We start from the raw sequence: 20,749 nt of genomic DNA on the forward strand, positions 1-20,749 counted from the left end.
ATCATGGGTTCAAATAAAAGGGTGTACAATGTTTGTAGTTAGTAATCTTACAGATACAAAAATCATTCATATTTATTTGTATTGCAATCCTAGAGAACCTATATAAGCAAAAACATATTTATTGTTTGAGCCTTTTAATTGTTGCATGTGTTTGCATTAAAAATATAAACCAATAAATGGCATGTACTGGCTCTGAACTGTTTCGAAGCATGCATAGTTGCTAACATCCCTCTAAAAGCATAGTCTCTGAAAATTCTTCCAAGATGTCAAGGTAGTTGGAACAGGACCCACTGCAGGCAGTCTTTTCCGGCCACAAATCCACTTGAGCTTGCGAGTCCAATGGGAATTTATAGCTAGAGAAAATAATATTAGAAACAGTATTGGTGAAGCATATGCTGTATAAAGATCACATCATTATTGCAAACTTATTCTATAATCCTGTCAGGTTTTAACCAAATACATTTTTCATTTGATTGGTCAAACTGGTCATTTAGAATCTCATTTAGAGTGCTATCATTATTTGAATAATCATACTGCTCTACAAATGAGAAGATAGTTAACTGCAACTAATGACTCAACCAGCCAGTGCTAATTTTGGTGAAAGATTTTGGCAATCATGTTTTACAGACGATTTGCTAACCTAGAATGATTCACATGAAGAAAGACACTCAAAAAGAAAATCAGTCCACTTATGATCTAAATATTAAAAAGGAAACCCTAGCAACATCCAACCAATACACACCAATTGTATATCACAAGCTGCCTACAAGAACAGGCATGTATTTAACACAACATTTGGAATTTTTAAAAATATATAGTTACAATACAATAAAATACCCAACTAGAACTTTCTTGTTCAGTTAATTTCATATCTCGTAATGCTGAAGACATTCCATGTGTAGTTGATGATGTACTGGTGACCACAAGCTCAAACATAGCTTGTGAATCTGAACTTAATACAAACCTGTAACTGCGATGCTTGCGTTCCTGCATGATTTCTGTGCCCCTCATCAGGTACTGTTTGCCTTCAACTATATTAGTAGAGCTACAGGTTGCCTTTTTGACTAGTTCGATGTCTGTTTCAATCTTTATGTCCTCAGTTCCTGTCAGAAGAAGAAAACACAATATTCAGAAATTGCAGTCTTTTGACTGTAATTTGAGTACTTTTTGAAACAAAGTGTCCCAAATTACAAATACATCTAAATACATGCCAGGCAGAGGATAACGTGTCAAATGCAATTTATTCTGTTGTTTATGTTAATAAATAATATAATAACAATCCCCTTGTTTATGTAATTTTCTTGTCTGTCTTGTGTACTGTCTCGTATTGGCAATGATGCCACAAAGGAGGTCTAAGTTTAGTCGTAGTGAAGTGAAAACTGTCCAAATTCAGCCTTTACCTGTTTTGAAGACATCCTTTACTTTGGCTTTGTATGTAACAAAATCTCCCTCCATTTCAGCAGACACAACTTGAACTTTGAAAGCTAATAAAAAACAACATTATTAGACTTCATTTTCTGCTGCCACAATTCCAAACAAACATTTTATGGGAGACTGGAGATATACATTATGGTTAATGTAATATACTGTACAGGCCAAAATTTTGTACACACATTCTGATTCAATGTGTTCATATGATTCAAAGCAGAGCAAAGAGTGGATATTTTGAAGAAACTAGAATTTAAAACATGTTTCCAGTTATTTCACCTTTTTTTGTACATAACTCCACATGTGTTCATTCATAGTTTTGATGCCTTCAGTGAGAATCTACCAATGTAAATGGTCATGAAAATAAAGAAAACTCATTGAATGAGAAGGTGTGTCCAAACATTTGGCCTGTACTGTATGTGTAATTATCCTTTACCGTATTTAACACTTTCCTGGCAAATATCCTGTCTTCGCATTTCAGCAGTGATTCTAGAGTCCATAGTAGACCTGAAGTTGCAGCATTCAGCTAATGGGAGAGAAGATGCAACAATACAAAAAAATCACTTTCTCAGTCTATAACTGCATCTGTAAATGCAGCTAAAATTCATGAATCATACACAGGCCCTTGTTTCTCTCCATACCTGCCATGCATTGGCATTGGTCACCCGCACACAAGCGGAGCAACTTTCTTTCCTGTGGATAGTATAGCTTCGAGCAACGACTCTCTGACAGATATAGGATACAGAGAGTTGTTGTATCAGAACATGGCAACAACAAAAACACACTGTGGATGAAGGTGTGGAGTCTATACCTGGATTACGGTATTCATAGACCTGGAACCAGGAGGCAACAGCCATTCCAGTCTGGAAGAGCTCTTGAATACGGAAAGCCACACAGTAAGACTCATCTGAGGGAACCTGAAACAGTAGCATGTGAGCATGCACATGTTTGATCTGCTCCCAGTTCTCTCACTTTTTTCCTATATGTTGTAAATTTGCAAAGTGATCTATGATTTTCTATGTCCTGAAAGTGACATTCACTTACATTGCCTAGATCGACATATCCTAGATATCCCATTCTGTACAAAGTCAACCATATTTTAAATTAAAGTGTTAAAATTAAAACAACATACCGAATCCAGCTGTAGCAGAACTCGATCATCCTTTATTTCATAATTGGAAATTAGGGATTCCAATCCATCTTGCATCTAAAAAATTTTTTACAGTGCCAAAGTTTTGATTAATTTTCAGTTCATAATGTTGTTTCTGAACTGATGTAAATGTTTCATTTACCATAGCTAGATCCTCTTGAAATGGTTTTACACCAGTGGGCAAATGGATTTCCAGTACTGTGTGGCTGGCCTCGGTGAACACCTCATTCTCCAAAGGCTTGTATCTGCCCAGATATATTTGAACACAATTTTATCCTTGAGCATTATTTTCTACAAAATATTGCAACATGGGTCCATACTTACTTTACACAGGCAAAAATCCGAGGTGATAGCTCCATGTAATCTGGAATAGGTGCATGATTGTTGTCAAATTCACATTAAACAGAAATAATATATAAATAAAATATAGTTTTGGAAACACAAATTTACCATACCATTTGAATATGGATTGCGAGATAGAATGTCAATGGAAATGTCAAAGTGACAGTTGCCATCATCCTCTGTCATTTTGTAATAAACAGTTTTCAGCTATTTTTAAACAACAAAAAGAGAAATAAAAAAGATATAAATTGTGAAATTAGTTTAATTTATCAATGGAATAAGTGGTAATGGATAGTGTTTAAGTGAGTGAGTGATTAACATTTTTCACACATGTAATTTGGGAATATTTGCTACTCACATTGGCAAATGCCACTCCTGAACTTAAGCCTGTTGAAAGGATAACGTCATAATTTTGAGTCACCTGCAGAAAGATAAAATTCTCTACATCAATTTACCTCCAACACAGTAGATTTAATATTGTAGCTCTTTATGCAGTATTTAATCTATAATGCAACCTGATGATGCATCAATTCATCCAGAAGTAGAAACTTTCAGATATTTTATTGTGAATTATAATGAACATGATAGTGAGATATACACTATGTACACATGTACAATATATACATGGAAGGAAAAAGTCTCTGTATACACAAAAAAGCATGTAATATGTACTCTTACCTCCATTGATTTACCAATGGGTTTGTTTTCTGTGACCTTGAGGTTGCCAAGGATTTTATTGTTCCTGTAGGTGACGTGAACATCCATGTCTAAATTGGCATGCTTGACAAGGATGTTGTACTTTGTGAGAGCCTCCAGGGTGAGGACTGTGTCCTGGTGCAAAAACAGAGAGATATATCCTGCACTAGTTTGATAATGCTGATGGAACGCTAACGTTCTGTTGAGTAGACAGTTATCATTCATGAAATCACCTGTGTTGAAAGAAATCCACCACCGTAGCGCTGGTCCTGAGTCAGCCAGGCAAGGACAGGTTTGGCGTAACGCCCATCTCCTCTTAGGAGGACCGTAAGCAGCACATAGACAGTGGTCTCCACAGTCTGTGCCGATGCCTTGTTGGGTTTTAGCGGGTCCTCATCTGCATTTTTCTCCTCCCAGAAGCGAATCACAGCAGGGTTTCCTGCAGCCGCAGGAAACGTCATGTCAGACGTGCTGTACCCCCATATTGTTGTTTATGGCAAAATGGTTAAAGGCTTATTATCTATACCATTTTTAACATAATGTTGTAGTTGCTAAAAATATAACATATTGTTTTTCTTGTATTATAAGCTTTCACAATTTTAATTTTTGGGTTAGCAGGGTACATATTCAGGTATGACTTTGTAACACAAGCAGCAACTTGTGCGAAATGTAACAAACCGTTCTATCTGTCAAAATATCTAATCAGTGGTCTGCAACTATGCAGCCCCTTCATGACAAACTAGGATGCTCTGTGAACTGGCAATTTGCTCAATACCTTATGTTTGCTCAATATTTCTGCTTCCAATGCATCAACAAAAATTCTCACTTGCTACCTAATATATTCCAACCATTTGCATGTGCCATTAATAAAGGTAATCAATTTTACTGTTCTGGCAGGTCAGTATTAGCTTCCAGTGGTGTATGCTGCAGCAAAAAAGGTTACCTTTCACTTTGGCTTCTTTCTGGAGTTCCTCGTACAGCCTTGTGGCTGGGATGCTGTTTCTGTCCATCAGTGTCAAGGCATAAGCTGCAATTGCTCGCACATACATGCTTTTCAGCTTGTCCACGTTTTGTGCGATGTACGACTCAGCCTTATTCAGGGCATCTGCAAACATCTAATGTGATGAACAGAAACTGTCATCGTAATGCATACCATTGATGCGGTATAAATATGAGTTTAAATGTGATTTAATTAACATTTACTTTGGACCAGATACACAAAAAACTAATTTCTTTGTGATTTTTGAATAAAATGAATGATTCATGAAAATGAATTCAGACTTAATAGAGAAAGTGAAGCTGATGCTTGTCAAATGTTGCGAAACTAATTTGTTTACATGCCATGATGTGAGGATCCCAGATCCTTTCTGTTGGTGAATTGATTCTGAAAAACATCCCTGTTGTTCAGGGTGACAACTGCACAATAGCCTTTTCCATGTGGAAATAGCATGAAAGAAAGCAGTTTGATGTGCTGACAAGTAGATAGTGGATTGTGTGGGTATTTGGTTTACTGAAAAATTGTGCCAAAAAAAGGAGCAACAGTATGACTGTGTGCTCCAGCAGTTTGCTGGCTTGTGACTATCTGAAAAACTGTTCATGATTGTGTAAGTTGCAGCAATCAGTCCTTCTGGGGTTGCCAAGTCATTGATATTATTAATATTTTTTTCTAAATGACAGTGCTTGGTATTGAGATTTATATAGACATTGAGATGTTGAATGACAAGGTCCCGTCTACGAACTTTGTCGACAAGGAAATATTAAGATGAAAAAGTTATTTATAGAACCCCCAGATCAGGCAGAGGATCCACACAAGATGGCGCCACCGTCCCAAAATGCACATTCGGCACATGTCTGACCTGTAGACCACAGCCTGGCACATTCATGGCATTCTTGATTCCAATGACAACAAATGATGTGAGGTACACTGAGCTCTCAGTCACATCTGCCCCTGCACCCTTTATAAAAACCAGAAGGATTAAAGCATTATTGACTTTAAAAAGCCTGTGAGGTTCAGTGTAGACTTATACATGTGCATAGCAGTGTCAAAGTACCATGAGTTTCACAGGCTTGTAGCTGGAAGACTCCTCGAAAGAGCCATCAGACCTCTGACATTTCACTGTCAACCAGTTGATGGTGTTAGTCAAAGCTGTTCTGTCAACAGGGATGTATTTGTCTATCTCAGCTAGAGTCTTCACCACAAGTGCAGTCAACCTGCGAGAGATATTTTCAAAATCAGGCTCACAGTTTCACTGGTGGACAATGCTCTGGTCTATTCATGTACTGTACACAGACTCACCACGTGCTGGCTTCTCTGTTCTTCCACATACTGAAACTGTACTCGCGCTTATTCTTAAACGACATGATACTGACATGTCCTGAACCAAACACAAAGCATTCATGTAAACACACAAATCAAGCCACCAAAGCACCTTTCAAATGTCAGCAGTGCAGACCAACCCTCCTGCATCTTCCTCCTGAGGTCTTCTTTGATTGTAGCTGCCTCAGGACCCATGACACTCCATTTCTCAGAGGTTTCCAGGTATTGAAAAACATAGTAGAAAGGCAAAAGAGCAACGAGCTCAACCTCTGCAGAGCCACGAGGCAGATTGGTGAGCTGCAGCAGGCCCTCTGGGTTGTTTATGATGGACAGGATCTCACCAAACAGTTCACCTTTAAAATCCAATAATCACAATATTACAAGTATATTAGTAAAAGCACAAAAACTAAGTATCTAAATTCACATATTTAGAATACAGTAAAGAAAATAATGGAATATGTTTACAAAACATTTAATATTGAACCCTATATTGAATAAAACCCTATATAATAATACTGTACCATATATATTCAGTCATAACTACTTATATTCTATAAAGTAGTAATGACTGAATGCTAAATCCAGTGCATCCATGCATCCAGTATTATATATATTCTGCCAGTGTTCTATTGATTACCATTGACAGTAAGGAGTCGTTGAACTGTCGATTTGGGCACCACCTTTGGAGGAAGGGAGTTCCGGAGTTCTACTTTTCTTTTTGGGTTGCCTGAGAAAGTAACAACAATGGGGCACAAACTGAATCTGAAAGAAAGAAAAATAAAAGATGCTATGCCCTGAATGGTTGTTTCCATCCTACCATAAATTCCCTTTGGATCAATTGTGGCTCCTGTGAGGACCATGGTTCTGATACCCTCAGGCTGTTTAAAAAGTAATAATAAGTGAAAGTTATTATTTAATTAATCCTTTCTTGTTACAAACATTTGCCAGTTGTGTTTATCAATGTTTTTGTACTTAGTTCATTGTAATAAATGTTGCTTACAATCACACGTAGGGTCTTAACCAGTTTCTCTCTGAAATTGTTGGCCTGCAGGGTAAAGTTGAGTGTGTGTGTGCCCGCTTCTAAGGCCATGATGAAAAATCTGACTGTGCCCACAGAATCTTTGTCTAAGATTCCCATGTTGTTCGGGGAGACCTTAGAACTTCCATCACCTGGAGATGTTCCTTGAAACACACAGAGCCCTTCTGAAGCCTTCAGAGTCACTTTGTACTGGCCAAGGAAGGAAACATAGGGATACACATCAGAAAACCAATGTACAAACACATAGAAAGACAACTTTAAATGTATATATTCTAATCTAACCAGCAAGTGACACACACAGCCATTAATGTCTTAATTACTGGCAACAAAAGTGAGTACACCGCTAATTGAAAATGTCCAAACTGTGCCCAAAATGTCAATAATTTAAGTGGTCAGTATTATTTTCCAGCACTGCCTTCACTATGTTGGGTTTGGATTTCACTAGTGATGACAACATCATGGAGCTTGTGGATGCTGGAGACCTTTTGCTCCACAAATGCTCAACAGCATTTTTTTATGGAGACATGCTTGGCCAATGAAACACCTTCACCCTCAGTTTCTTTAGTAAGGCAGTGGTCGTCTTGGAGGAGGTGTGTTTGGGGTTGTTATCATGTTGGAATACTGCCCTGCAGTCCAGTTTGAAAAGGGATCGTGCTCTGCATTCATTCTCTTAATGACCTGTTGCTCCCCAGTGCCAGCAGCTCTCATGCTGCCCCAAACCATGACATTTCCTCCACCATGCTTGACTGTGTTTGCTCACCTGGTTTATGTAATGGTATGAGCAAATTAGCCAATTTAACTAACTCTCAGCGTTTGAAGAATCCTTGACACCATCTGATCCAAATAAGTATATCTTGGTCTCATCAGATCATTTTGTTTTCTTGTGTATCATCTTTAGAAGAGGCTTTCTTTTTGGACTGCAGTGCCATGCAGGCTAATTTGATGCATTGTGTGGGATATGTTTAGAGTTCTGTCATATGATCTTCAGTGTTGTCCCAAAGAAAAATATAATAAAATGTTTACCAAAAAAGTGAGGGGTTTACTTAGTTTACTTAGAAGACACCAGCAATTCTTGTTCGATTTCTATAGATTTTGAGTTTACAAAACTTTATATTACTTATTAAGCACCGTACAAATTCTGTAAAAATGTATAAAAGACACCTACCCGCAGACCATCTTCCTCTTGGTTATAAACTGAGCCTCGGAGCTCAAGCTGCTCCCCACGCACCAAGGCATATGGTACTGGAACATCCACACTGACCTTCTGAGTGACTCGGACCCTGAGAGGATCTGATACACAGATTCCTGAAGGGAACGTAGAGATGTCTAACTCTGACTCATCACATTAATTTCAAAATGAGCCATTTATAGAGATTCTTGCCCACCCAAATGTGTAGAGGATGGGGATATCGAGCACATTTTACCACAGTGGTGTGCTAGCCAGACAGTTTATCATACTTTAATTTTCTCAAACACATAATTGCTTGCATAGCTACCAGCTACATAGATGGTTCAATGGCACCACATGGATCTATCGCCAAATATGAGACTAACCAGAGGTATATATATATATATTTTCTGATTGGCTTCAGTTTGCTTGAAAAGTAAGACATTAAGACATCATACAATGTCACCCAATATTATTTTAAAAAGTGTCAGGCATGGCTTAGTACTTAATATAGTAACTGCATGTGCAGATTTATTGTCACCTGAACCAAACATTTAGCATTTTAGACATGCAATAGATAGATGGACTCACCATCAGTAAACATCCCTACAGCTTTTATTTCCCATGTGGTGAGGGAGTCTGGGAGTCTTCTGGAGATGGACAAATGTCCTGATCTTAAAAAGAAAGAAGAAAAAGCGCTCCATGCTAGAATGAATTCAAACAACGAACTCAATGCATTCATGAAAATCGTAGTTTTTTTGTTCAGTTTTCAGTTTTTTTAATCACCTACCCATCTAGTACTAAGTGTTCCTCCCACATCCAACTTTCTGGAAAGTAGCTCCGAATCTGCATAGGCTTTAGGGCAAACAGTGCCTCTGCCGCTAGAAATGACTGGGTATCAGGCCGACAACTTTGTGCTCTTCCAAACACTTTAACCCATAAAAGCTGCGCTGCTCACCTGCACGGCTCAGGGAGAACGTGTTCTTGTGCTCTTGGCGGAGCTTATTGCCATGGTGGCAACAGTGCTCAAAGATGTTGACGCACTTATGTGGAACCTTTTTGTCTTTACGGAGACGGTCAGCCCGCACTAAGCACGTTTCCAGTTTAGGAACAGTGTAAAGTCCTTCTAAGCAGCAGGTGTAGAATGCTCCAAATGTTTTTGCTGTTGAACATAGTAGAATCATAAATAAAAGTAAAAAACACATATGTGCAGATAAAAAATGTCATATTTTAAGGGACACTTGCCTTTCTGTTCATATAACTCTTGAGGCACGGACCTTTTTGGTCTCACAGAAGCTGAGCATGTGTCAGCTGAAAACACACACAGGTGATGAACATCATTCAGCAATGTGGTTTGTATTTTTGCATGATGTGCTTGATGTGTTATACTACGTTACATTCTATTCCTCTCCTGTTACCTGTATTGCTTGGCATGGCGTTTGCATTGGTCAAAAATGTCAGGCCCGCCCTCTGCAGGACATCAGCGTTATCTTTGCCTCCACCTCCCCCGCAGCCCTGGTCACTTGCCTCAATGTGTTGTAGCACCTATAAAAAAAGAAACTTCATTTAACTTAACTCAACTCATCCATGGCACACACCATATCAAATGTGATTCTGTTCATATGTTGACTCAGAAATGAGCTCTTACCCGAGACAGGGGATTGTTGTTTTTGACTCTGAGGGAGTACAATGCCGTGTCCACGGAGGACAAGGCCACAAGGGCATTCTGTTTGGTTTTTACCATCAGGGCCAGTTCATCTTGAGGGTTGAACTCCGAGGAGCCAGAAGACAGGTCCAGCTTTTTCAGACAAGAAAGAAACAGCGTTATTATAGATATCCATCCATATTTCAAAAAACTTTCTCAAAAGACTTTCTCAAGTCTTCTCAAAGCCCTGGAATGGAAGGGGCGAAACATTGTCAAGGATCCATAACAAGTCTAGTTGCCAGTGAAATAACTTTTTTTGAGATAACCATGACCTGGATGACTGAGAACCTTCACTGATATCCATCCATATACTGATAAACTATGTAAAACCTGGGAAGCTGCTGGATCAGGGCATCAGTCTGTCACCATGAACACAAACATACTAGGAGCCTAACATCACCAGGGAAAGCTAACCAATGTGTCCTTGGTTCGTCGGACACAATGCACTCCAAGTGTCACGTGACCCTCTGCACGAGCGTGATGGGAAGAATGTGACAGGTGATTCTCATGATATTTAACAGGCGCCAACCTGAGCTGAGTCACTGAGTCTCGACCCTGAATCTTTCAGGCCATCACTTCCTACTGAAAATAAGCCCTATCATTCTTTACATTTACAGCATTTATCAGACGCCCTTATCCAGAGTGACTTGAAATCAGTAGTTACAGGGACAGTCCCCCCCTGGAGCAACATAGGGTTAAGTGTCTTGCTCAGGAACACAATGGTAGTAAGTGGGATTTGAACCTGGGTCTTCTGGTTCATAGGCGAGTGTGGCTACTACCACCCTCCTTCTTGTGTGTGGTGTACGCTTGTGCGGATATAGATTAAAGGAGTGGATACTCACCAGCTCACCAGCTCCTTTGCAATTGAGTTAACCAGAGCATGGGAAAAGAGTTAATGGTAGCTGTGATGTATTATTAACCTTCCTCTCTTTTTACTGTCTCTTCACACTCAGGCTGCAGAATGGGCTGCTGCCCGCCTGGCTGCTTCCACCACCTCTGCCCTCACCTATGCTGAAATCGTGTAGGAACTGAAAAAGCATTCTGCCATCCTGCGAGGTGGATGCATTCAGCGAGGTGGACGCCACATCCAAGCTTTACCAAACTGGAGACATGGCAATTGATTTAGTACTTGGCATGATGCCCCCTAGAGGTCACCTATATCCACTCTCCACATCTGAATACAAGGCCATGGAACAGTTTGGGGCAGTGGTGGCCTAGTGGTTATGAAAGCGGCCCCATAATCAGTTTGAATACACAAAGGTGCCACTGAGGTGCCACTGAGCAAAGTACCATTCCCACACAGTGCCACACTCCACTACCTGATGTACACATTTTAACCAAAGTGGACAAAAGCACAATGTGTTCCGACACCGCACATAAATCAGCTTTAGCTACTTAAAGCCTAATTTAGTTGGGAAACCACCAAATGTATAAACGTGAGAAATTTTCATCCACATTCCTTTGTGTGCTGGCCAAGCAGTTTGCCCTGAAAATCCTAGTAATATTTCAGCATAACAGCACACAGCAGCTTACTATACTTAAAAAAAAAATCCTCCCTTCAAAGCAAAGTGACAAAATACTGTGTTGTGAATAACTTTTTTTCCTATAAACGTTTAGAGCAATCATTTAAAAAATTTCACGAAAGACTATACAAATATTAGTGTCAGCTGTAAATTAAAAACCATTTGCAGCTTTATTGTCACCTTCAGCCCGTTGACGCATTTGTCTTTGACATCAATCCACACAGAGTCCGCGACAAGCTCTGCCCTTTCCTCCCCGGAGAGGATGTAGTAGACAAGTAGCCGGGCGGAAGGCACCATGTCGGGTGTTATGTGAATGTTAATGATCTCCGTGCTCCTGTCACCAACCCGCTGCTGAGTGTCAAACTTAACCACTTTTCCCTTGGAGATAATCTAGAACAGGAGACAAGGTGAGCAGGTTAAAAAGCACAACCATCCAAAACATGCAGCATCAGTGGATCATACCTGGTAGCTAAAAGACTTCAGAGGGAGGAAGTCTTGGAAGCTGAAGTAAACTTTAATGCTGACATGATCGTTGACTTGAAGAGCAGATTGTTGGGAAGGCAAGTCAATGTACAAGTAACGCTTGTTGGGGGAGTTGTACGTTTCAGTGCTGAATTTGAAAGTAGCCTGGCTTTGGGCAGAGAGCCTTCGATCTGCAGTCACAAACTGTAAAAGAAGGGAATATCCTTCTACAAATGTTATGGTTGTCAGGCGACTTTTAGCATGTTAGCTGAATAGAACAAAAGAACTAACAGAAAAATCGGCTTTATAAGTAGATCTTGGAATGTTGTATGTGAAATAAGCAATGCCGTCTCTCTGGGTGGTCTGATCGGGATGACTTAGATGGTCCTGCACGCCATCGACATTGGTCGTAGCTGCTGTGGCCTTCACTGGTACAGATCTAACCGGCTCTCCAAGAGGATCCTTCACAAGTACCTACAGGGATAATGTCACAATTTTTAACAAGCATTTGTAGAAAACTCTTACAGCAGTCTCTCTCTCTATCTCATTCTCATATCATTACACCTTTTAACCATTAAAATGAAAAAGAGTACATACTCTGATCGTGTAAGGTAATGCAGGTTTGATGAAAGGAGGGGTTGCAATCAGACTTAATGTAAATGGAGACAAGACAAATTTTATAGTAGCCAGCTCTGCTTCTTGGGAGATGCCACCTATAAATAATGAATAAAATGGATAGTTTATTAGATTCAAGATTTTTTAAAATCTTTTTTATTATATTTGTAGCAATACAACATGCAGTTAAAAACAAGGCTTGCAAAAAAAGTAGAAAATCAAACATTATCAATACATTACAGTACAACTAATGTTACTGGTGTAGGAAACAACATTCACTGTAATTTAATGTATGTTTAATGGGAGTTTCATCTAAACCACCACCCCTTGCAGCAGAGATTTCACTGGATCCTCTGCAACAATTTTTTGAAAACACCTCATGTCTTATTCAAAATCTAACAATTTGAGCCTTTGTTGCAAAATTTTTACATTTACAGCATTTATCAGACACCCTTATCCAGAGCGCCTTACAATCAGTAGTTACAGGCACTGTCCCCCTGGAGACACTCGGGGTTAAGTGTCTTGCTCAGGGACACTGTGGTAGTAAGTGGGGTTTGAACCTGGTTCATAGGCGAGTGTGTTACTACCACCCTAAATGGTGTATAGAATGTAAAATATTGTAAAACAGTCTGTTTTAATATCATTTTTACTATTATGAATACTACTATGACATTTAGCAAAAATGCACTTTCGAGGCTTGGGCCCAACGTCTGTAGCCTGTACTATACATTTTGTTCACAATGTAAATAATATGCTTTCAGTTTCACTCACCAGTTTTTTCTTGAATCAAAACCACCACATGCAGATTATTCCCCTGCATGTCCCGTAGTTCCTTAGGACCTTCCCCCGCAGATAAAAGTGCTTGCTTGATGTTCAGCACAACTTCCATTGCTCCATCGGTCATCTGAATACAGAAGGTGTTTTACAGCTCTGCAGGCGCTCAGAAGGGCGTTCGGACGTGCAGGGCTGGCAGGCCTACCTCATGCTTCCTCAGTGTGTTCTGTATCAAGACAGAGCTTGTTCCAGAGATGTACCCCAACCTCAGGTACACATCTGCCTGTGTGACAGGTGCTCCGTGAACATACCTACAAAATTGCAAAAGCCCCACATTCATTATTTCAACTTTTGTTAAAATATTGAAATGTTTCAATATTTTAACAAAAAGTAAGCCCCACACCTTGCAGAGATTTTCAGTTTAAAGGCTTCAAAATTTGTGTCGCTGATGTAGTTCTCCTCGGGTTGTATATGGACTGAAATGCTTGGTAGGACTAAAAGAAAAAAAAAGAACTGTTGTTGTGTGTTTAAAAGTAAAACGACTCTGCAACTTTTCGACTTTGTTATCTACATCATTACCGTACTCCTTGACTTCAAATTCTGTGCTTGCGATCGTGCTGAAGTCATCTGTATAAGCTGCCTCAATTCTCCAAACTCCTAGCCTGAACATTGACAGGGTTTAATGTTATACAATTTTTAAGCATTTTTTTCAGCGTTGCACTGAATATTGCTGAAATGTGGAAAATGTGCAAGGCATGCAATATACACAGTCTATTTGTTGAAATTTGTGTTAGATGCAATAAAGACATTTTATTTTAATGCTGAACAGTATATGTAGTAATAGCTGATTAATTGAATATCTTACTTAGGCTTTATAGGTATTTTAAAAGGTTTTTGCATTGATATGATGCCACTAACATCATTCAGGTCAATAATGTCCACTTTCACTGCTTCAGGATCCTAACAAAAAAAAAAGACATATTAGATTAATATCCTATTTTATTTATATGATTTCAAAAATTATAACAAATGGCCTTGTGCTGACTGTTGTAGATGATTTCTGCTGACTTTGTGGCTGGTGCACAGGTACCCACCCTGAATGTGAGAGTGACTTTTCTTCGAGCTGGACTCAACTCTTCATTGAGTGAAAACACTCTGACTTTCACTGTGCAAACACACAAAGGGAACACATCTTTATCAGGCTTTGTATAAAACCGAGAGTGGAGGGCTGTGTATGTTCTAAAGATTGCAGATCTAAAATTAAACTTTCAAAACATGACATTATTTGACAGACATAAATCAATTCATACTGAAGCAATAAAATATTTGCATATTCAATTGAGATGTCTTATTTTCTAAGGAGATGAGTAAATATTCCTCTGTAGGAGTTATGCTGTGCATTGCAAGCAATAGAAAATAAAAAATAGACACAGAAGTGGCCCTGATCTTGCGGCTTTACCTGATTGCTCAGGGGTATAAAGTGGCTTGTCAGTCTGGACAAACAGGAAGCCGTTATCTCTCGAGACTGGTATTGTACTGTGGGTGCTGAAGTCCCCGGACACAGCATGCAGGATGACTTTACTCTCCTCCTTGGGGAAATCTTTGGAAAAGATCTTCAAGGAGATGAATGGTCAGACGAAATTACAATATTTATATATTTAATTACTGTTATTATGTAAACTTGATTTAAGTGTATAATGCATTATATTCGTGGGTGAGAGACAAAGTGGTGGAAGAAGCATTTCAGCGACTTTACTGGACACGTGAAACAAAAACCAACCTGATCTGAATGTGCAATACGTTTATTCTTAATTAGTTAAGAATTTATATGTACAAGCTTGGCTTTTTCTGATATACATCAGTTTCTCATGTTCACACCCTACCACATTTGAACTATTTATATAGTACACATATTTTATATGTTTCTATATAAAGTATTTAAAATAGTATGTTTATTATCACTAATTGCACATCCAAACAAGGGTAATTTAAAATGCTCATTCAATTCACTACAAATTCATTATAATAAATTAAGCATAATCAATGTAAAACACTACCTTTCATTTGAATTATTTTGACAAATGCAGTTTTGAATTTGCTGGATGTCACATATTTTGTGTTTGCATGCAAAATATAAACTGAATATTAATTTGATTTTATTCATGTTTGAATAAAATTTACTTCCATTTGTTTATTTCTTACCCTTAAAGTCACGGATGCTTGGTAGTGGTTTTGTTGTGTGAGTTGTACAGATTCCTGTGCATAGACTGTGTCTCCAGAGACCAAAGACTTCTTCAGGTACAGGTTCACTGTGGAGTCCTGCTGGTAACCGAACAGCTGCACCACCAGCGTCTCTGCTGCATCCAGTCGCAGGAACCTGGGCCCGGTGATCAGGTACCTAGCAAGCAAAAACAAGCAATCTGCAATGTCTCCTACACACATACATTCATGTTTAATTCATGTGTGTGTGTGTGTATATATTAATGTTTGCATTTTTGTTCACTTACGTCTGCTCCTGGGCATTTGCCAGCCAACAGAACTGAAGAGCGCAGAGCAGGAACACAAGCCCCATGGCTGCAGATGGGCTTCAGCTGAAGAAATGCGGAATGAAGCAGGTACAAAGCGCTGAACTCTGATTCCTAACAAAGTGTATTTTCTTCTGCTTGCTCTTGGTTAATAATTACGCTGTGTGTCCAACTGAGCTGCCCTTCCTAAAGGTCCGGCGGCTGTACGGGTGAAGACAACAGACTGTTTGTTTGCACCAGTTAGCCCAACACACACACACACAGACATGCACAAACACGCACACACACACACACTTGTGGATTCCACAGTTACCAAACCATCATTTGGACAGACATGATATCTGCAAGTCTGATGTGCTCAGCAGGCCTGGTGGAAAACAGGATTGGGCTTTTTATTCTTACACAAGAGGGAACATGTTTACCCTGGCCTGCCATTAGTGTCTTATTGATTTGTTGGGAGTCCAGTTCTGTAGAGCCTTTAGATAGAATATATAAAACTGTATGCCTGGTCACTTTACTTTACTCTGTAATTGCTGTACAACAAAATATTAATTTAAACTCATAAACCATAGCATATTTTCCATAGAGCTGCTTTTTTAAAATAAGCTGTAAATTTGCACGTGGTGCAGAATCTGACCAATGACCTATCTGTAAACAGATATATATGACACAATATATGACAATGATGCATAGACTGACTAGGTTCACAAGCTGTTGGCACAAGGTGCTCAAACGTTAATGAATTAATAGCATTAAGAACAAAACCACTACATTAGTGTTTATACATTTGAATTAGATATGAATTAGGAATAATTCTATTTTCTTTCGGCATTAAATTGATTGTAGTGCCAGGAAATGGATCATGTGGACGATTAATAAAGCTCATAAAACATAAGCCACGGAAAAATAAAAATCCAAAGGTAATGCTGTAATTATTTATTTAAGATACAAGTTGAAAATACAAAGTCATTCGTATCAGCAAACAGTATACATAATATATAGAGCCAGGATTTACTTAAAGTATTTTCATACATACATTCAGATAAAGTGACCATCCAGTGTTTGGGAAAGTAAACATATTTTAAAATTATATTTACAATGTTTTTTTTCACATGCCATCGATTTCGACCGCAGCAGTGACGCAAAATTGCCACGCGGCGGCGCTAATTCCTCCTGGGAATTTCAGAGGGATCCCGGGAAAAGCCGGGACGGGTGAGCTGTTCGTATAAAGTTGATCCTTCATAAACGAGTCCCACGGGAAGAATGAACCTACTTACGGACAGTAGATAAAATCCATGCAAACATAAATTAACACTTCATAATCTCCATGATCAATACCATATTGTACAGATTACAGTGTGTGATGACAAAAAAAAAATATATATAGAAATTTCTAACTTTCTGCTTGGATGCAAATCCAGCATCCAGAAAAAAATCATCATCAGATGAATGCAGTGCCTTGTTGGAACCGTTAACCTTTCGTCCAGTCCGAGATTAAAAATGAATAATAATAAAATAAAATAACAGTCATAATTACAAGGAGAAGCGCGCACACGGGGAAAAAAAAAAGGGGGGGGGGGAGAAAGTGCAACAGGTGGAATCCGGACCTCCGCCCGGGCTCACAGCACCATGGTGGGGATGTGGTGCACCAGAGACGCCGGGTGCGGCACCGGCGCCATCTGGGCCCCCGGTGTCGGCGGCGGCGGGGAGTGCGCCTGCAGGCCGACCGCCGCGCCCGCGCCCGCGCCCGCGCCGCCGGGCCGGTGGCGCGCGCTCTTCTGGTGCGCGCGCAGCCCCGCCAGCTGCGAGTACGCGCTCTGGCACACGTGGCACTTGTACGGCCGCTCGCCGGTGTGCAGGCGCACGTGGTTGCGCAGCGTGGACGACTGGCTGAAGCGGCGGTTGCAGAAGCGGCACACGAACGGCTTGTCCAGGGTGTGGATGCGCATGTGCGAGCGCAGGTTGCTGCGGGAGTTGAAGCCGCGGTGGCAGATGACGCAGCGCATTCTGCCGGCGGTCGCCAGGGACGCGGACGCGGAGGAGGCGGCCTCGCCGAGGTGGAACTCGTCTGTGAATTCGAGTTGAGCGAGAGAAGGATTAGTTCCGTCGCCGCACGGACTCGGTGGCCGGTCGCCGGTCTCCGGTCGCCAACTCACCGTTTTTACTTTTCTTCTGCTGCTCGTCCTCCACACCAGGGACCCCGGGGATGCCCAGGAAGGTGTTGTGCGAGTTTCCGTACCACACGAGCAGCTCCTGGTCTGGCGGGATAGTCTGTAAAGTCGGGGGACGGGGGTGGAAAAAGTTAGAATAATAATTCTAAAAAAAAAAAAAAAAAAAAAAAACTTTGTTGGGACGCAACCCGAAAACGGACCTCCATGGCCTTGTAAAATATGCTGCTCCCGATCTGCACCACCTCCAGGTTCTGCTCCTGCTCGTTTCGGGCGCATTTGATGTACGTCATCCAGCTGCGGTGGTCCTCCTGGCTGGCGTCGATGAAGTAGCGCACGGTCCCGTCCTCGTTGAACACCTTCAGCCCCCCGAAAAAAAGAAAGGTGAACGTTTCAGGGTGGTGGCCTAATGAACCAGAAGAGCCGGGTTCAAGTCCCGCTTACTTCCATCGCGTCCCTGAGCAAGACACTTAACCCTGAGTGTCCCCAGGGGGGGGACTGTCCCTGTAACTACTGATCCTAAGTCGCTCTGGATAAGGGCGTCTGATAAACTTTCTAAATGTAAAGGCCCTCCTCGAACCTTACCTCCCACATGAGGTTGTTGTTCTTGAAGAGGTCCACGTGCTCTGGAGACATGACTCTGCCCGTGAAAGGTCCCATCTCGGTGCCGGCCTTGATCCACGTCTTGGAGAAGATGCCGAGCCCCTCCCCTGGGATGGAGCTCTGCGCAATGATAACTTCGCTGGGCAGCACCAGGCTGGAGAGCTTCTGGACTTCTGCAAAAACGAAAAGGGAAGGTAGATTTTCAATAAATAAAAAAAACACAGGCCTGCCACCCAATGTGACCTTTCTGCTGGCGTTGCATTAATATTCATTGCTTATGTCTTTTGAGGCCGGACGCGGGAATGTGGCGGGTTAAACGCCTCGCCATTTCCCAGCATGCAGCAATTCGCCACGCCGCGGAGCTGTACATTCATCAGCTTTAAATTCATGGTCATCTCGCCCAAGCTCTTTTGTGGCGATAAATCGGAGGTGAAAGGGCCAGGAATTTCGAACCAAAAAAAAAAAAAAAAAAGATTTTTTGTTGTTGGAGAGATGAAATGGTCGACATGGTGTGAATAGTGATGGAATTAAGTGTCACGCCGTATTAACGGACTGAAGAGCCTGTCTGCACACCGATGAACAGATGATGGAAAAAAATAAAATAAAAGAGAGAGAGGGGGGGGGGTAATTGCCCAGATACGCACTAGTTTGTTGAGTAATTAATTTGATTTAAAACGGTCTAAAATGTACGGAGAGGTTGAAATAAACGAACGTGGGTTGAGAAAGGAACGGGCTTTTACCCCCGGAGAAGGACTGCGCCAGGACCTCGGCGGTGAAGGCGGTCTTGGGGCTGATGGTGGCGCTCTTCTCCTCGAACAGGTGCTCGCCCAGCACGTTCCTCCAGCGGCCGTACAGGAAGCTGTGCAGGATGTCCGAGGTGATGATGTCGGGCAGGGCGAGGCTCTGCTGCTTATATCCGGACTTCAGCACCAGCGACTCTGCGGGCAGGACGGAGCCCATGACGAAAGGAACGGTCCTTTACGAAGTGCGGAAAATCCTAATAAGAACTTTTTAAAAAAGGAAAAAAAAAAGATATATATCTATATATATCTATATCTATATAAAACCGCTGCGTAAAAGCGGGTCTCTGCGATCGCGCCGAGTTTTGCCGGCGCCCGGTCCCGGTGGTCCTTATATGCTGCCGGTCCGAGCCGCGCTAATTAGTTATTAATGAGCCGCCCCTCGTGTTCCACAGCCTTGTTCTATCAGCAAGAAACCAGGCTCTTTATTGAGTGTGGCCCCTCCTTGGGGAACAGAGGAGGAGTGTGTGTGTGTGTGTGTGTGTGTGTGTGTGTGTGTATGTGTGTGTGTAATGTTGAGTGGGGGGTGTGTGTGTGTGATTGGGTTCGACTCACCGGTCCGCAACGTACAATACACACACCCCCACACCCCCCACACACACATTGTATTGTATACACAGAGATGCATTTTTTAAATATGCGTTTTTATTGCGTGGTTTAACGAATTAATAATTATCTGCAGAATCCACCTTCCCTGCATGCTGAACAGTGCGGCCACAGCAAGTGTGGACACACACTGACACACACACACACACACGTGCAATCAAACGTGGAAAAAGTGCGACTTTGTCAAGTTCATCGGGTAAAATATGACCAAAATAAACTAGATATTCGTAATATATTTATTCTAATAGTCACGTGACCGAGAGACGTCGCGCGTGCGCTCTCCTCGCTCCGATTTGAGACGATGGCTGATAAACTTGGCGACCTTCATAAATTCACTCGAAATAAATCCCTGTGGCGTTACACGCGCTCATATTGTGTTCAAATCAAATATAATAATTTAAACTCGATAAGAATACATCTCCTGTTTATTACAATTCATTTGGGAATTTCACTTGCACTGGCGTCGAGGTAAAGTATTCATCTACATCTTCTCTCTCTCTTTTCTGAGCACTTTTGATATTCATAGAGGTCTGGAGGTTCTTCTGCGACCCACTCTTTTTTATTACAGGGTTGACGGACTGGGAGAAAATGGGCATTTTTTCCTTCTTCTTCTACTTTCTATTTCTTTTTGCTCCCCCCACCCTCCGTTTTCCAGCAGAGAGAACATCTTTATTCCGTCCCGGGCTCACGGGCTCCCCATTCAGGTCCGCGCGGAATAATGCGGGCCGAATGAAAAGTGCTGAAAATCAATCTTCCACGGTGTTTCTGAGGCCAATTTGACACCCGTGCACTGCTCTTTTTTTGGTTGTTCTTTGGAGAACTACACGG

General features: G+C 41.1%; 2 protein-coding genes across 2 annotated transcripts; both read right to left on the minus strand.

The window, feature by feature from the left end:
* Positions 1 to 220: 220 nt before the first annotated feature.
* c5 (complement component 5) lies at positions 221 to 15,859 on the minus strand. Its single transcript, XM_028996445.1, has 41 exons — positions 15,727 to 15,859; positions 15,422 to 15,617; positions 14,679 to 14,832; positions 14,314 to 14,384; positions 14,085 to 14,179; positions 13,799 to 13,881; positions 13,623 to 13,713; positions 13,425 to 13,530; positions 13,217 to 13,349; positions 12,428 to 12,543; positions 12,122 to 12,304; positions 11,831 to 12,034; positions 11,549 to 11,758; positions 9,789 to 9,938; positions 9,559 to 9,685; positions 9,386 to 9,451; positions 9,099 to 9,302; positions 8,931 to 9,021; positions 8,732 to 8,814; positions 8,138 to 8,277; positions 6,934 to 7,161; positions 6,751 to 6,811; positions 6,571 to 6,660; positions 6,074 to 6,286; positions 5,913 to 5,991; positions 5,668 to 5,827; positions 5,473 to 5,571; positions 4,560 to 4,731; positions 3,850 to 4,055; positions 3,599 to 3,751; positions 3,279 to 3,341; positions 3,034 to 3,127; positions 2,903 to 2,942; positions 2,721 to 2,823; positions 2,561 to 2,635; positions 2,240 to 2,345; positions 2,070 to 2,153; positions 1,865 to 1,954; positions 1,401 to 1,484; positions 965 to 1,103; positions 221 to 353 (listed from the first exon to the last, which is right to left on the minus strand). The coding sequence occupies exons 1-41, from the start codon at positions 15,789 to 15,791 to the stop codon at positions 221 to 223; spliced, it is 5,040 nt and encodes a 1,679-aa protein (XP_028852278.1). The 5' UTR covers positions 15,792 to 15,859.
* A 1,463-nt stretch (positions 15,860 to 17,322) lies between these two features.
* prdm12b (PR domain containing 12b) lies at positions 17,323 to 19,602 on the minus strand. Its single transcript, XM_028996773.1, has 5 exons — positions 19,256 to 19,602; positions 18,498 to 18,688; positions 18,116 to 18,271; positions 17,901 to 18,015; positions 17,323 to 17,812 (listed from the first exon to the last, which is right to left on the minus strand). The coding sequence occupies exons 1-5, from the start codon at positions 19,473 to 19,475 to the stop codon at positions 17,364 to 17,366; spliced, it is 1,131 nt and encodes a 376-aa protein (XP_028852606.1). The 5' UTR covers positions 19,476 to 19,602; the 3' UTR covers positions 17,323 to 17,363.
* Between the last annotated feature and the right edge of the window lie 1,147 nt (positions 19,603 to 20,749).

This window comes from Denticeps clupeoides, chromosome 11 (genome assembly GCF_900700375.1).
Source record: "Denticeps clupeoides chromosome 11, fDenClu1.1, whole genome shotgun sequence".
NCBI classification, from domain to species: domain Eukaryota; kingdom Metazoa; phylum Chordata; class Actinopteri; order Clupeiformes; family Denticipitidae; genus Denticeps; species Denticeps clupeoides.

What these genes read in the sequence shown, in the direction of transcription:
- prdm12b (XM_028996773.1), bottom strand. Translation starts at nt 19,475, where the DNA reads ATGGGCTCCGTCCTGCCCGCAGAGTCGCTGGTGCTGAAGTCCGGATAT. An exon ending in TATTTTACAAGGCCATGGAG is followed by an intron (nt 18,016 to 18,115) that starts GTCCGTTTTCGG and finishes CCGACTTTACAG; the next exon opens with ACTATCCCGCCAGACCAGGA. An exon ending in GCAGAAGAAAAGTAAAAACG is followed by an intron (nt 17,813 to 17,900) that starts GTGAGTTGGCGA and finishes TCGAATTCACAG; the next exon opens with ACGAGTTCCACCTCGGCGAG.
- c5 (XM_028996445.1), bottom strand. Translation starts at nt 15,791, where the DNA reads ATGGGGCTTGTGTTCCTGCTCTGCGCTCTTCAGTTCTGTTGGCTGGCA. An exon ending in ACACACTGAGGAAGCATGAG is followed by an intron (nt 13,350 to 13,424) that starts GTAGGCCTGCCA and finishes TTCTGTATTCAG; the next exon opens with ATGACCGATGGAGCAATGGA. An exon ending in ACGACTCCTTACTGTCAATG is followed by an intron (nt 6,287 to 6,570) that starts GTAATCAATAGA and finishes TGGATTTTAAAG; the next exon opens with GTGAACTGTTTGGTGAGATC.